This window comes from Pan troglodytes, chromosome 22, assembly GCF_028858775.2.
Source record: "Pan troglodytes isolate AG18354 chromosome 22, NHGRI_mPanTro3-v2.0_pri, whole genome shotgun sequence".
Taxonomy (NCBI): Eukaryota; Metazoa; Chordata; class Mammalia; order Primates; family Hominidae; genus Pan; species Pan troglodytes.
Genome location: NC_072420.2, coordinates 36,972,258 through 36,988,478, shown reverse-complemented (window position 1 = coordinate 36,988,478; position 16,221 = coordinate 36,972,258). Strand labels below are relative to the sequence as shown.

Sequence of the window (16,221 nt, the reverse complement as noted above, 5' to 3'; positions counted from 1 at the left end):
TATAGGTGTGAGCCACTGCACCCTGCCAACATTCAGTTTCAACAACTAAGAATCTGGATATTTTGATCAAATAAATTAGCACTAACTCACTAACATCCTCTCCATTTCCATTCTCGTCATCGTTCTTGAAACTGCACGACCCCTTTGGATGCTCCCTCCTACATCCCAGCCTCTAAGCCCCTGGCCTTCTTTTCTTCTAACCATCCCCCACTCCGCTCCAGCTCCACCACTGTCATACCCTTGACCTCACCAGCTTCTCAAATCTCCGTTTCCAGCATCCTCCTCTGACCACCCCTCTGGCACTTTCCTGCATCCTAGGACAGCTTTCCAGTCCCTGAGTCCTACTGCCTAACTACCCAGCAGCTGCTACAGGTCCTCACCTCCCACCCACACCCAGGGTCAGTCATCTACCCTTCACTCCTTTGCTTCTTTCCCTCGGAAGGACTCACCTAGAAGAATGCACTGCTGGGTACACCCAATGATCTGTCTACGTAGTTATGTGTAGCTAAATGTTCCAGAGAAAACCAGATCACCAAGCAACTGATCTTACTTTATGTCATGACCATGAATCTCTCAAGGGACTTGATGCTACCACATGTTCCCAGGTGGGGTGCTGGCTTTCCCACTCTCCAACATAATTCTTTTTTTTTTTTTTTTTTTTTTTTGAGACAAGGTCTCGCTTTGTTGCCCAGGCTGGAGTACAGTGGTGCAATCTCGGCTCACTGCAGCCTCCGCCTCCTGGACTCAAGTGATCTTCCCATCTCAGCCTCCTCAGAAGCTGGAACTACAGGTCCCATTACTACAGGCTATAATTTTTGTAGAGATGGGGATTTTTCACCATGTTGTCCAGGCTGGTCTCGAACTCCTGGGCTCAAGCAAACTGCTAGCCTCAGCCTCCCAAAGTGCTGGGATTACAGGCGTGAGCCACTGTGCCCAGCCTCATCTCCTGTTTTAATAGATATGTTCCTGACTCCTATCAAATAACAATAATTCCATTTATGATCCCAATCCTGGCCCTGTGGCCATCAAGGACTCTGCTAATTATCCTTCCTCTCTCTTGAATTAATTTCTTCCTCTCTGCTGTACTGTTCTGTCACCATGCAAATAGGCTTTGATATCCTCCATTTAAAAACAAATCAGGCCGGGCGCAGTGGTTCAGGCCTGTAATCCCAGCACTTTGGGAGGCCGAGGCGGGCAGATCGCTTGAGGTCAGGAGTTCGAGACCAGCCTGGCCAACATGGTGAAACCCTGTCTCTGTCAAAAATACAAAAATTACCCAGGTGTGGTGGCGTGCACCTGTAATCCCAGCTACTTGGGAGGCTGAGGCAGAAGAATTGCTTGAACCCAGGAGGCAGAGGTTGCAGTGAGCCAAGATCACGCCACTGCACTCCTGCCTGGGCGACAGAGTGAGACTCCATCTCAAACAAACACACAAAACAACAACAACAAAACATTCTCTGGTCCTTAATTCTGCTTGGCTACTGCCCTATGGACAACTAGCCTCAAAGAGTTACCAACCTCCACTGTCTCCCCTTGCTCGATTCCCACCCTCTTATCCACCTGTTTCTCAAGTGTCCCCTCACCATGCCGACCACCCACCCCGATGAATTCTACATTGTCAGCTCCTGTTGCCCCTTCCTGTTGCACTCTGCTTCTCAGCGGCCCTCCACCGTGTGTCTGCCCCTGGGGCCTTCGGACACACTGTCTCCTCCCAGACCCCAAGGCTCTATGCTCTCTTGGTTCACCCACCTCAGTGACTGCTTAATCATCTTTGCTGGATCCTTCTCTTTTCCATCATTTCCGACTTAACATGTGCAAAATCAAGCTCAATTTTTCTCTATAAAATGTTTTTTCTTCTGTTTTTTCCACCTTGGTAAATTGCTTAAGCCAAAAACCTGTCATCCTTGGCTGCATTTTCTAAAATAACTACATCCGATCCATCAGCAAATCCTGCTGACTCTGCATTTAAACTGTCCCTTTCTGTTGACCCTGCCTCCAAGCCAGAATCATCTTCTGCCTTAACCAGTGCGAAATCCTTTTACCTGGACTTCCAGTTTCTGTGCTCATCCAATACAGACTGTACTGATCACAGCAGCCAAAGTGATGTTTTTTAAAGTTTGACCAACATGTTGCTGCTCTAAGTACTTTAAGGCTACCTGTGGCAAGTGGGATGAAATCCAAGCTCCTTAGTGTGCTTTCTTTCTTTTTTTGAGACAGAGTCTCTGTTGCCTAGGCTGGAGTGGAGTGGCGCGATCTCGGCTCACTGCAACCTCCACCTCCCTGGTTCACGCCATTCTCCTGCCTCAGCCTCCCCAGTAGCTGGGACTACAGGTACCTGCCACCACACCCGGCTAATTTCTTTTTGTATTTTTAGTAGAGACGGGGTTTCACCATGTTAGCCAGGATGGTCTCGATCTCCTGACCTCGTGATCCGCCCGCCTCAGCCTCCCAAAGTGCTGGGATTACAGGTGTGAGCCACTGTGCCCGGCCCCTTAGTGTGCTTTCTACCAAGCCCGACAACCATCAGTCTCATCAGTCTCCACCCTTTCTCTGACCTCTTCCCACCACTTTCATGAAGCTCCAGAGTCCTGGTCTTCAGGTCGCTGGGTCTAAGCCCACTCCCGTGGCCAAGGCCTGCAATCCCCTCGGGGCAGTGCCTTCCCAGACCTCTGCAGGGCCGTCCCCTTGTCTTTCATCTCTCAGCACAACTGTCACCTCCTTGGGGACATGTTCTGTAACACTCACAGTGGCCCTGCCCCACTCCCAGCCACTCCTTATCACATTACTCTTAACTTTCCTCGCAGTACTAAGTCCCACCTGAAATTCTCTTGGTAATTTACTTTCTTTTAGTCATTAAAAAAACTTTTTTTTTTTGAGATGGAGTTTGCACCCTCTGTTGCCCAGACTGGAGTGCAGTGGCACGATCTCAGCGCACTGCAGCCTCTGCCTCCCAGGTTCCAGTGATTCTCCTGCCTCAGCCTCCCGGGTAGCTGGGATTACAGGCACACACTACCATACCTGGCTAATGTTTGTATTTTTAGTAGAGACAGGGTTTCACCATGCTGGCCAGGCTGGTCTTGAACTCCTGACCTCAGGTGATCTGCCCACCTCAGCCTCCCAAAGTGCTAGGATTACAGGTGTGAGCCACTGCACCTGGCCTTATTTTTATTTTTATTTTTTTTTTGAGATGAGTCTTGCTCTGTCGCCCAGGCTGGAGTGCAGTGACGCCATCTCAACTCACTGCAACCTCTGCCTCCCCTTTTGTAGAGATGGGGTCTTTTTTTTTTTTTTTTTTTTTGAGATGGAGTTTTGCTCTTGTTGCCCAGGCTGGAGTGCAATGGCACGATCTCGGCTCACAGTAACCTCCGCCTCCCAGGTTCAAGCCATTCTCCTGCCTCAGCCTCCGGAGTAGATGGGATTCCAGGCATGCGCCACCACACCTAGCTAATTTTGTATTTTTAGTAGAGATGGGGTTTCTCCACGTTGGTCAGGCTGGTCTTGAACTCCGGACCTCAGGTGATCCGCCCACCTCGGCCTCCCAAAGTGCTGGGATTACAGGCGTGAGCCACCGCGCCCGGCCTGAGATGGGGTCTTGCTGTGTTACCAGGATAGTCCTTTTTTTTTTTTTTTGAGATGGAGTTTGGTCGCTCTGTCACCCAGGCTGGAGTGTAGTGGCATGATCTTGGCTCACTGCAACCTCCACCTTCCGGGTTCAAGTCATTCTCCTGCCTCAGCCTCCTGAGTAGCTGGGACTACAGATGCCCGCCACCATACCTGGCTAATTTTTGTATTTTTAGTAGAGATGGAGTTTCGCCAAGTTGGCCAGGCCAGTCTCGAACTCCTGACCTCGGGTGATCCACTCACCTTGGCCTCCCAAAGTCCTGGGATTACAGGCCTGAGCCACTGCGCCCGGCCTGATTTGTTTTTAAATGGATTATATCCCAAAGTGTTGGGATTACAGGTGTGAGCCACCATGCTGACTAACCAGGATAGTCTTAAACTTGTAGCCTCAAGCCATCCTCTCACCTTGGCCTCCCAAAGTGCTGGGATTACAGATGGGAGCCACTATACCCAGCCCTGCTAACAATTTTCGTAGGAGTAATAATGAAAGATAACAATATTTGAACATTACTCTGTGGCAGGTACTGTGATAGTTTACACTGAAAACTGAAATGTAGTTTCTTGTTCCTGTATTAAATAAAACTGGGACCAAACATCTTTTCTCACGTTGTATTAAGCTCTATTGGCACTGGGCATACTGTCCTTCCCTGTGTTAAATGACACTGACAGTAGCAAAGAAAATCACTTGCCCCAAGATATGCTTAATCCTGAAAAAAAAAAAAAAGGATCATTTGTAATCACCTCAAGCGATCCGCCCACCTCAGCCTCCCAAAGTGCTGGGATTACAGGCATGAGCCAACCCTCCCAGCTTGATTTGCTAAATTTTCTTTCCATAGTTCTGCAAAAAGAAAAACACACATTCTCATCATCTTTATCCCACACAGATTTCTATCACCATGTCCAGGTAAATGGTCTTGGGGTGTTACTTTCTGGAGCCCCACTGAGGCTCAGTGAAGATCAGCAGGGTGGCATACACATTGTGGGACACCAGCTAAGGGGTCCTGGTGTTTAGCACACACACATATTATGTTGTAAGAAGTCAAAACAGACAGTTCAGTCATCTGGCTATGGATACAAAGGAAGAGTCTGGGCCGGGCGCAGAGGCTCACGCCTGTAATCCCAGCACTTTGGGAAGCCGAGGTGGGTGGATCACCTGAGGTCAAGAGTTTGAGACCAGCCTGGCCAACATGGTGAAACGCTGTCTTTACTAACCACAAAAATTAGCTAGGCATGGTGGTAGATGTCTGTAATCCCAGCTATTCGGGAGGCTGAGGCAGGAGAATGGCTTGAACCAGGGAGGCGGAGGTTGCAGTGAGCCAAGATGACGCCACTGCACTCCAACCTGGGTGAACTCCAACCTGGGTGAACTCCAAGCTGGGTGAACTCCAACCTGGGTGAACTCCAACCTGGGTGACAGATCGAGACTCTGTCTCAAAAAAACAAAAACAAAAATCAAAAAACAAAAAACAAAGAAAGAGTCTGGGTGAATGAACACAGACTTGAGAAGGTAGTTTGCTTTTTCCTATGCCTAAACTTTTATTTTTTTTTTAACTTTCCAACATCTTTTCCCTTACCAGTTTTAATTAGATATAACTGACAAATAAAACTGGTATACATTTCAGGTTATAACATGATGTTTTGATATATGTTTTCTTTTTTCAATATTTCACCATCCCTGCTGATATATGCATACATTGTGAAATAACACAAGTTAAGACATGCATCACCTCATGTACTTTCTTTCTTTCTTTTTTTTTTTTTTTTTTGAGGTGTAGTCTCACTCTGTCGCCCAGGCTGGAGTGCAGTGGTGCAATCTTGGCTCACTGCAACCTCCTCCTCCCAGGTTCAAGCAATTCTCTGCCTCAGCCTCCCATGTAGCTGGGATTACAGGCGCCCACTACCACGCCCGGCTAATTTTTGTATTTTTAGTTAAGATGGGGTTTCACCATCTTGGCCAGGCTGATCTTGAACTCCTGACCTCAGGTGATCCACCCACCTCGGCCTCCCAAAGTGCTGGGATTACAGGCGTGAGTCACCATGCCTGGCCTCAAAGTGATGTTTTCTAAAGTTTGACTAACATCTTGTCACTGCTCTAAATACTTTTTTTTTTTTTTTTTCCCGAGACGGAGTCTTGCTTTGTCGCCTGGGCTGGAGCACAGTGGTGTGATCTCGGCTCACTGCAACCTCCGCCTCCCAGGTTGAAGCGATTCTCCTGCCTCAGCCTCCCAAGTAGCTGGGACCACAGGTGCTTACCACTGTGCCCAGCTGATTTTTTTACTTTTAGTAGAGACGGGGTTTCGCCATGTTGGCCAGGCTAGTCTCGAACTCCTGACCTTGCTTTATCTGCCCGCCTCGGTCTCCCAAAGTGCTGGGATTACAGGCGTGAGCCACCGCACCCAGCCTACCTTAAGTACTTTCTTTTTGTGGTGAGAACACTCAAGATCTCTCTTAAGGAAAAGCCAGAACCACCCGCTGACCAGAGGCACTATCAGCCAACCCATCTCCACCTACCATACAGGTCCTCCTCAGCATCAGATTCTTCTAGAGAGGCCTGAGGTTGGGCCTTCACTTCCAGGTTTCTGCCTAGCCAGCTGGTTTGCTCCAAGGAAGAGCCGGCAATGTTCCCCACAGCTTCTAGGATTTTCTGAGTGATTTCCTGAGAATAATCAGGAGGAAGGGGAAAGGAAGTTAATTAAGGAAAAGAATGTTAAGTGCCTAAAACAGCACTGTCCACTAGAAATAAAATGCAGGCCACAGCTGTGAGCATATATGTACCATTAAGCTTTCTAGGAGCCACATTAAAGGTAAAAATAAACAGTTGAAGTTAAATTAATAATATAGGCTGGGTGCAGTGGCTCATGCCTGTAATCCCAGCACTTTGGGAGGCTGAGGCTGAGGCAGGGGGATCACTTGAGATCAGAAGTTCAAGACCATCCTGGCCAACATGGTGAAACCCTGTCTCTACTAAAAAAAATACAAAAATTAGCTGGGCATGATGGCACATGCCTGTAGTCCCAGTACTCGGGAGGCTTAGGCAAGAGAATTGCTTGATCCCAGGAGGTGGAAGCTGCAGTGAGCTGAGATCATGCCACTGCACTCCAGTCTGGATGACAGAGTGAGACTTCGTTTCAAAAAAAAAATTAATAATGTATTTTATTTAACCCAAAATATACAAAATATTATCAACATGCACTCAATATAAAAATAATTAATACGCTAGGTGTGGTGGCTCATGCCTATAATCTCAGCATTTTGGGAGGCTGAGGCGGGCGGATCACCTGAGGTCAGGTGTTTGAGACCAGCCTGACCAACATGGTGAAACCCTGTCTCTAGTAAAAATACAAAATTAGGTGGGTGTGGTGGTGCATGCCTGTAATCCCAGCTACTTTGGAGGCTGAGGCAAGAGAATCACTTGAACCCGGGAGGTGGAGGTTGCAGTGAGCCTAGATCATGCCATTGCACTCCAGCCTGGGCAACAGGAGCGAAACTTCGTCTCAAAAAGAAAAAACAAAAACAACCTATTAATCAGATTTTGCATTCTCTTTTGTGTGTGCCCTAAGTCTGAAATCCAATGTGTATTTTGCACTTACAGCACATTCAATTCAGACTACCACATTTTTCTTTTTGGGAGGTGGTGGGCAGGACAGGGTCTTGCTCTGTCAACCAGGCTGGAGTGTAGTGGGGCAATCAAGACTCACTGCAGCCGGGCGCGGTGGCTCACGCCTGTAATCCCAGCACTTTGGGAGGCCGAGGCAGGCGGATCACAAGGTCAAGAGATCGAGACCATGATGGCCAACATGGTGAAACCCCGTCTCTGCTAAAAATATAAAAATTAGCTAGGCGTGGTGGTGCACGCCTGTAATCCCAGCTACTAGGGAGGCTGAGGCAGGAGAATCATTTGAACCCAGGTGACAGAGATTGTGGTGAGCCAAGATAGTGCCACTGCACTCCAGCCTGGTGGCAGAGTGTTGCGGGAAGTCAGCGACCCCAAACAGAGGGACCGACTGGAGCCGCAGCAAAGGAACATAAATTGTGAAGATTTCATTTTAATATGGACATTTATCAGTTCCCAAATAATACTTTTGTAATTTCTTACACCTGTCTTTAATCTCTTAATCCTGTTATCTTCATAAGCTGAGGATGTACGTCATGGCAGGACCACTGTGATAATTGTGTTAACTGTACAAATTGATTGTAAAACGTGTGTTTGAACAATGTGAAACCAGTGCACCTTGAAAAAGAACAGAGTAACAGTGATTTTTAGGGAACAAGGGAAGACAACCATAAGGTCTGACTGCCTGTGGGGTTGGGAAAAAAGAGCCATATTTTCCTTCTTGCAGAGAGCCTATAAACAGACGTGCAAGTAGGGAAGATATCGCTAAATTCTTTTCCTAGCAAGGAATATTAATATTAATACCCTGGGAAAGGAATGCATTCCTGGGGTGAGGTCTATAAACAGCCACTGTGGGAATGTCTGTCTTATGCGGTTGAGATAAGGACTGAGATACGCCCTGGTCTCCTGCAGTACCCTCAGGCTTACTAGAGTGGGGAAAAATTCCATCCTGGTAAATTTGTGGTCAGACCGGTTCTCTGCTCTCCAACGCTGTTTTCTGTTAAGATGTTTATCAAGACAATACGTGCACCGCTGAATATAGACCCTTATCAATAGTTCTGCTTTTGCCCTTTGTCCTGTTCCCTCAGAAGCATGTGATCTTTGTTAGACCCTTATTATTAGTTCTGCTTTTTGCCCTTTGAAGCATGTGATCTTTGTACCTACTCCCTGTTCTTACACCCCCTCCCCTTTTGAAACCCTTAATAAAAACTTGCTGGTTTGAGGCTCAGGAGGGCATCACGGTCCTACTGATATGTGATGTCACCCCTGGTGGCCCAGCTGTAACATTCCTCTCTTTATACTGTGTCTCTTTATTTCTCAGCCGGCCGACACTTACGGAAAATAGAAAGAACCTACGTTGAAATACTGGGGCTGAGCTCCCCCAGTAACAGAGCAAGACTCCATCTCAAAAAAAAAAAAAAAAAAAAGACTCACTGCAGCCTTGACCTCCTGGGCTCAAGCCATCCTTAGGCTCCCAGGTAGCTGGGACTACAGGCGCATGCCACCACATCTGGATAATTTTTAAATTTCTTGTAGAGATGGGGTCTCCCTATGTTGCCCAGGCTGCAGACTAGCCACACTTCAAGTGCTCAACAGCCACCTGTGGCTAACGGCTACTATACTGGCCAATGTAGGTAAAATATACAGAGAACACAAGTCATCGCAGCACGCTGATGAAAAAACCATAAATTGTATTCAGTGGATTGGCTTTCTGGTTTCTCTAGGACCACGGGTTCTTCCTAGAAATGCATCTTTCAATAATATACAAGAAATAAAGGTCAGTAAGTTAAACTGACTCAGTGGGGTGAAGTGAGGAGTCATCCACTCTCAGGAGTATGATCAGTAAAGAATCTGGTTAGTAGCTGGAGAGACAGAAACTCAAAGCAGGCTTCTCAGCCAGTGTCATCAAGTGTCACCAGCTACGAGTGGCTATAATCCTTGACATCCGAGAATTTTATAATCTTGACCTCAACTGTGCCACACGGTTCCTAGGCTCAGCAGTTGTGTTGAGGTGTGAAGCAGGGCACACCTGCCTGCTGGGTGAGAGAAGGGTGCGCTCGAGGGAAGTGGCGAATTGGCTAACTTAGGCAGGGCTGGGTGTGAAGGGCACAAGGAAAGTCAGGAAAAGGGATTAGGGGCTTAGAGGAGTTCCCGTAAGGACTGATGAAAGCACTGAGTGGACGGGTGTGATATTGTGGAAATGTTTTTGGCCTTTCTCCCCATTTCCCAGCTATAACTCCTAAATTCCTTGGATTCTCCAAAGTAATACGTGTCTTAGATGGTTGTGGCTGGGGGCCCCCAGAGAACTTCAGCTCCCCAACCTCCAGGAAGGGGAGAGGGGCTAAAGGTTAAATTGATCACCAATGACCAGTGATTTAATCCATCATGCCTATGTAATGAAGCTTCCACAAACCCCAAAGTAACTGGGTTCGGATGAGCTTCTGGATGGCTAAACACGTGGAGGTTCCTAGAGGGTGGTGCCCTAGGAGGGCATGGAAGCTCTGTGCCCCTTCCCACGTACCTTGCCTGATCATCGCTTCATCTGTATCCTTTCTAATCTCCTTTATAATAAACTGGTCAGCCGGGTGTGGTGGCTCATGCCTGTAATCCCAGCACTTTGGGAGGCTGAGGCGGCTGGATCACGAGGTCAGGAATTCGAGACCAGCCTGGCCAACATGGTGAAACCCCACCTCTACTAAAAATACAAAAATTAGCTGGCATTGTGGCGGGCACCTGTAATCCCAGCTACTCGGGAGGCTGAGGCAAGAGAATCGCTTGAACCTGGGAGGCGGAGGTTGCAGTGAGCTGAGATCGTGCCATTGCACTCCAGCTTGGGCAACAAGAGCAAGACTCTGTCTCAAAAAAATAAATAAATAAATAAAATAAACTGTTCAATGTGTTCCCTGAGTTCCATGAGCCACTCCAGTTAATTAACAGAACCCAAGGAGTGGGTAGTGAGAACCCCAGTTTAGAGCTGGTCCGTCAAAAGCACAGATGAAACCACTTGGGGCTTGTGATTGGCATCTGAGGGGGTGGGGCAGTCTTGTGGGACTGAGCCCTCAACCTGCAGGATCTCAAGCTATCTCTAGGTGGGGAATGCCAGAATTGAATGGAATTGGACGGCGCCTATCTAGTGTCCACTGCAGAACTACTAGCTTGGTTGCTGGTGGGAAGAAATTCCCACACATTTTGGTTACGAGGTCACAGAAGGATTCTATGTTACGAGAGTGTGGTAGGAAAATCACACTTTGTTTTTTTCTATATCCTCAGTGGGGAAGAAGCATAGGGTGTCGCTCAAAACAGTAGGAAGGAATTAGTGGCGGGGAGGCCAGGTGTCATGAGACATAAAGAAGCAGATACCACCTGGTCCCCGCAACCAAAAGGAGCAGAGAAGAGGCATGCCAGCTGCAACAACGGAGGGAATGCCTGTGGCCAGAGCCCTGTCCAGGCTGGCTGAAGACAGAGGGGCCTGCTACAGGCAACAGGCCACGAAAGCAGGGAGGGCTTAGGTGAGCAAGTGCTATCCCAGCACCTGGACGTGCAGCATCGGCATTGTAACGTTTTCTTCTCTGGCTACAAGTCAAGGCCAAAGGAGGAGGCACTGGAATTTTCTAATTATGCTTTATGGTGTTTTTGTTTTTTTGTTTTTTGTTTTTTGTTTTTGAGACGAAGTTTCACGCTTGTTGCCCAGGCTGGAGTACGGTGGTGAGATCTCGGCTCACTGTAACCTCTGCCTCCCAGGTTCAAGCGATTCTCCTGCCTCAGCCTCCTGAGTAGCTGGGATTATACGCATCTGCCACCAGGCATGGCTAATTTTTGTATTTTCAGTAGAGGTGGGGTTTCACCATGTTGGCCAGGCTGGTCTTGAACCCCTGACCTCAGGTGATCCGCCCACCTTGGCCTCCCAAAGTGCTGGGATTGCAGGCGTGAGCCACCGCACCCGGCCTACTGCACTTTATACAGTACTCTTGTGGTTCAGAACTGTGGACCTGAGGCTGTTTCTGGATATACCTTTCACAAATGCCAGGGATCATAAAGATTAGCAGTAGTATCGCCAAGGCTATAAATGTGATAGAAAAGCCAACTGAATCAATGTCTATAATGGTTTGCAAAACAGTGATTTTTCCAACTTCATCATAACTTCCGTATTTATTAGTTGGCATTCCACTCTGAGTTTTCCTTCTCCTATGAGGAGTTTTATTTTTCAGTATTAAACAAATTGTTATGAGCATATATTACTGTTATAATGGGGGATAAGGCGTTTAAGGAAAGAAATCCATGTATGGAGGCTGGGTGTGGTAGCTCACGCCTGTAATCCCAGCACTTTGGGAGGCCAAGGTAGGAGGATCACCTGAGGTCAGGAGTCTGAGACCAGACCAGCCAACATGGAGAAACCCCGCCTCTACTAAAAATACAAAAAATTAGCCGGGCGTGGTGGCGTGTGTCTGTAATCTCAGCTACTTGGGAGGCTGAGGCAGAAGAATCGCTTGAACCCCAGAGGTGGAGGTTTCAGTGAGCTGAGACCGTGCCACTGCACTCTAGCCTGGGTGATGGAGTGAGATTCTGTCCAACCCCCTGGCCCAAAAAAAAAAAAAAAGAAAAAAAGAAATATGCATGTATGGAGATAGCTTCCTTTTTAAAAAAATTTTTTTGAGACAGGATCTCTCTCTGTTGCCAGGCTGAAGTGCAGTGGCGTGATCACAGCTCACTACAGCCTCAACCTCCCAGGCTCAAGGGATCCTTAGCCTCCCAAGTAGCTGGGACTATAGGTGTAGCTATCACACTAGGCTAATTTTTGTACTTTTGTAGAGATGAGGTCTCACTATGTTACCCAGATTGGTCTCAAACTCCTGAGCTTAAGCAATCTGCCCGCCTCAGCCTCCCAAAGTGCTGGGATTACAAGTGTGCGCCACCGCGTCCGGGGGGAAATAAGATTTCTTATTCCATTTATGTTTTACAGTGAGATCCACATACATCTGCATACAGTGTGGAGGGTGAGGGGTGTAGCTGTCAATTCCACAATCGATTGCTCAAGCATTACACAAGAACCTTCATCAGAAAACCCGGGCCCCGGGACTGTCCGAACTCTCTAGAGACAGTGATGGCAGAAGTAAGACTTGAGAACAAGTGCAAAGCTAACCTCAGATTCTGTCCAATGTCTCTTGTCTACCTGCTATCTGATATCCCCCAAAGGAGGACAGCACTGCTGGGGTAATATCATTTGGCTGAACCTCTTTCATATACAAACCTGCAGGTCTTTTTGGTCCTTCTTGTTTTCCAGGTTGGGAGTTCTTGTTACAAAGTCATTCAGCATGCTGTTGGGAGACAATCAGCTTCAGATTAAAAATGCTGCAGAAATAAAATATGTGCCAAGAGAAAATATTACACAATGACAATGTGGTGACATGATACCTGAGAAGCAGAAAATACCCAGGTGGGGCTAGATTCAACTGTACAGACTCTTTCAATACTCCCAACAGTGAAGAAAAGTTCTCTTGCAAGGCTGGTACTGGGAGCCTGTTTTTTTAAAAGATAGGAAAAATACTCAACCACGAACAAGTCAAAATACATTTATTTATAAGCATATTTAAGATCCTGGCAGTTGGAAAGCAAAGGGTAAACAGCATACCTCACTGACCTTTTTCTTTTTAAAAACTTACAATGTACATGAGCTAAACTTTGGTATTCTGGCAAACACTTGGAGTTTGGGAACCTGAAATCCTACTGCTGGCAGGTGAGATACTCCTGGTTTCTTTGTCTCTAAAATAAAAGCCTTAAATTAGATGATCGACCTTGACCTCTCAGGCCTTTCTTTTTTTTTTTTTTTTTTTGGTGAGACGGAGATTTCCTTTTGTTGCCCAGGCTGGAGTGCAATGGCGTGATCTCGGCTCACCGCATCCTTCGCCTCCCAGGTTCAAGCAATTCTCCTGCCTCAGCCTCCCGAATAGCTGGGATTACAGGCATGTGCCACCACGCTCGGCTAATTTTGTATTTTTAGTAGCGACGGGGTTTCACCGTGTTGCCCAGGCTGATCTCGAACTCCCGACCTCAGGTGATCCGCCCGCCTCGGCCTCCCAAAGTGCTGGGATTACAGGCGTGAGCCACTGCGCCCGGCCTTTCTTCTATTTTATTTTATTTTATTTATTTATTTATTTATTTTATTATTTTTTTTTAAGATAGAGTCTTGCTCTGTCACCCAGGCTGGAGTGCAGTAGCACGATCTGAGCTCACTGCAACCTCTGCCCCCCGGGTTTAAGCGATTCTCGTTCTTCAGCCTCCCAAGCTGGGAGTATAGGCGCAGGCCAACACACTGGGCTAATTTTTTGTATTTTTAGTAGAGATTAGTAGGGTTTCACCATGTTGGCCAGGCTGGTCTTGAACTCCTGGCCTCAAGTAAATCCACTTGCCTCGGTCACCCAAAGTGCTGGGATTACAAGCGTGAGCCACCGTGCCCGGCTGATCTCTCAGGCCTTTCTAGCGCTTATATTCTGCTTCCCTGAAGTGGCTGGTAACAGAGCATCACCTGTCAGAAGGCTGCAAAGCATTAGGTCCCAGGACACTCACCAGGAAACTGGCCTACCCCGCTCTGTAGCTCTCAGGATGAGGATTCTGAGATCACCGCTCCAAAGCGAGGAAGCACAGTCCAGGCAGTGAAAGCTCACACTGCAGTCAGAGCGTCCCAGGTCCAAGTCCTGGTTCTCCAACTTACTACCTACTGTGTGACCTAGGCGGTTCCTCCTCTGCAAAAGGAGGATGACCAAATCTAACCTGCAGCTCCTGGGAGAGCTCAGCTGTCCCTCGGGCCACTACACTCAACATTCGCCAGCAACGCAATATATATTAGCTGTGATAGGACGGAAGTGACCGGCTCATCTTTAACTCCTGGAGGAAAGAACAACAATGATGCTCACGAGGGAAGTGGTCTGAATTTAACCCCACCCTGGTCATCTACCAGGAGGCCTCAATTTACCGTCCTGCAACTTCAGAATGTGGTGAGTGGGAATAACTATGTAATGTTAACTGTGTGAATCAAGGAGCCTGTGCCTGGTTGTTGGAGTTATTTACAGTGAGACCCCTGATGGCTATGTAGGGATACTGAGGCTTCCCTGAGAAGTGGTCTATACCCTCCCCACCCCCATTTTTTTTCCTTTTTGAGATAGAGTCTCATTCTGTCCCCCAGGCTGGAGTGCAGTGGTGTGATCTCAGCTCACTGCAACCTCTGCCTCCTGGGTTCAAGTGATTCACCTGCCTCAGCTTCCCGAGTAGCTGGGACTACAGGCATGCTGCCACCAAGCCCTGGCTAATTTTTTTGTAGTTTTAGTAGACATAGGGTTTTACCACGTTGGCCAGGCTGGTCTCAAAGTCCTGGCCTCAAGTGACTCACCCACTCTAGCCTCCCAAAGTGCTGGGATTACAGGCGTTGAGCCACCGCACCCAGCCACCTCACCCTCATTTTCTGCAACGAAGAGCTGCACCTGGGATGCGGCCATTGTAAGATCTGAATGAGGTCCAGTAAAGCTTCTTTTTCATCTATGGGGAAAAACCTGCGGAATCTCCTTTAATGCTCTCTTAGCTGAGACACCTAATACATATATATTAACTTAGCAAATCAAAGCAGATACCTCTCCACATAAAACATGGGAAGGCACACTGAGAACGCCACCAGAAACAATCATTTTGCCTTTTTTTTTTTGAGACAGAGCCTTGGTCTGTCACCCAGGCTGGAGAGCAGTGGTGAGGTCTTGGCTCACTGCAACCTCCGCCTCCTGGGTTCATGCAATTCTCCTGCCTCAGCCTCCCGAGTAGCTGGGATTACAGGCGCACGCCACCATGCCGGACTAATTTTTGTATTTTTAGTAGAGATGGGGTTTCACCATGTTGACTAGGCTGGTCTCCAACTCCTGGCCTCAAGTGATCCGCCTGCCTCCACCTCCCAAAGTGCTGGGATTGCAGGTGTGAGCCACCGCGCCTGGCCCATTTCTCCTTTTTCTAAAAGAGGTCTTTAACACTTCCCTATATGTGGTTTTTTTCTTTTTCTGTATCAATTTAATGCAAATCCAAGCCTTTTAAAGTTTAACAGGCCTCACATAAAGCTTCGCTCATATAAAGTGTTCAAAATATGCTGCACAGATTTTAAGATGTTAACTCTCTGGAGAAGGAAAAGCATAGATCAATACCTTGGGAAGAAATTATGACAACTTTAAGATATTTTCTGAACAATGGCTCTCTAGTAGTCTAGAAATAAAAACAGATATTTATTATGCATGCTCACTGCAATAGCATCTGTATTTAAGGAAGTTTTTGGAGGACGGGGGACTGTATTACCTTTGGAGAAAAGCATAGCAAAACTGCAACACAGGAATGTCCACTAGGGGCGATTTCTGAAAATGAAAGTAAAACCAATTACTCCGAGTTGGTGGGAAATAAGGCTAAAAGAATTCAGATACAAAATGAAACAGATCTATAGCCTAACAAAGCGAAGATTTTTGACTAAAGAATCTTTCAGATATAACAACAGACATGATAGTGCCCATCATGTACAATTAAAACAAGTGTGTCCTATGAGTCCCCAAATCATTCGCGTCCCCTTAGACTTCTACAGTGATCTCCCACCCTGTGCACCTACTTTACATTCCAGGCGTCAACAGGCATTTAGGGAAAATTGGCACTGTAACCGAACTTCCCAAACAGAAAGCTAGGGCCAGTGTTGACTCCAGTGGCCCTAGCTTTCTATGCATATGATTACCAAGAGGCAAGAAAAAATTCTAATTCTTCTTTCTTTCTTTCTTTCTTTCCTTCCTTCCTTCCTCCCTCCCTCCCTTCCTCCCTTCCCTTCCCCTTCCCTTCCCCCTTCCCTTCCCTTTCCTTTTTCTTTCTTTGCATTCCTTCTTTCCTTTTTTTTTTCTTTTTACAAGAGTCTTGCTCTGTTGCCCAGGCTGGAGTACACTGGTGCAATCTCAGCTCACTGCAACCTCCGCTTCCCAGGT

The 16,221-nt window shown here is 47.3% G+C and overlaps 1 protein-coding gene across 7 annotated transcripts in view; it reads right to left on the bottom strand.

Annotated features, from left to right (window-relative positions):
• The window catches only part of DOP1B (DOP1 leucine zipper like protein B), a 137,610-nt gene that overhangs the window by 17,964 nt on the left and 103,425 nt on the right, over positions 1-16,221 (bottom strand). For 6 of the 7 annotated variants that reach the window (XR_010154595.1, XR_002941048.3, XR_010154596.1 and 3 more), the window contains exons 24-27: positions 15,560-15,615; positions 12,647-12,751; positions 12,483-12,549; positions 6,133-6,277 (exon numbers count right to left, since the gene is read on the bottom strand). Coding sequence is in view for 3 of the 7 variants with exons in the window: in XM_531552.9 (XP_531552.5) it covers positions 6,133-6,277; positions 12,483-12,549; positions 12,647-12,751; positions 15,560-15,615 (373 nt within the window). In the remaining 4 variants the exon portion in view is untranslated. The remainder of the gene's footprint in view (positions 1-6,132; positions 6,278-12,482; positions 12,550-12,646; positions 12,752-15,559; positions 15,616-16,221) is intronic. The other variant, XM_054675122.2, reaches the window with a different exon arrangement.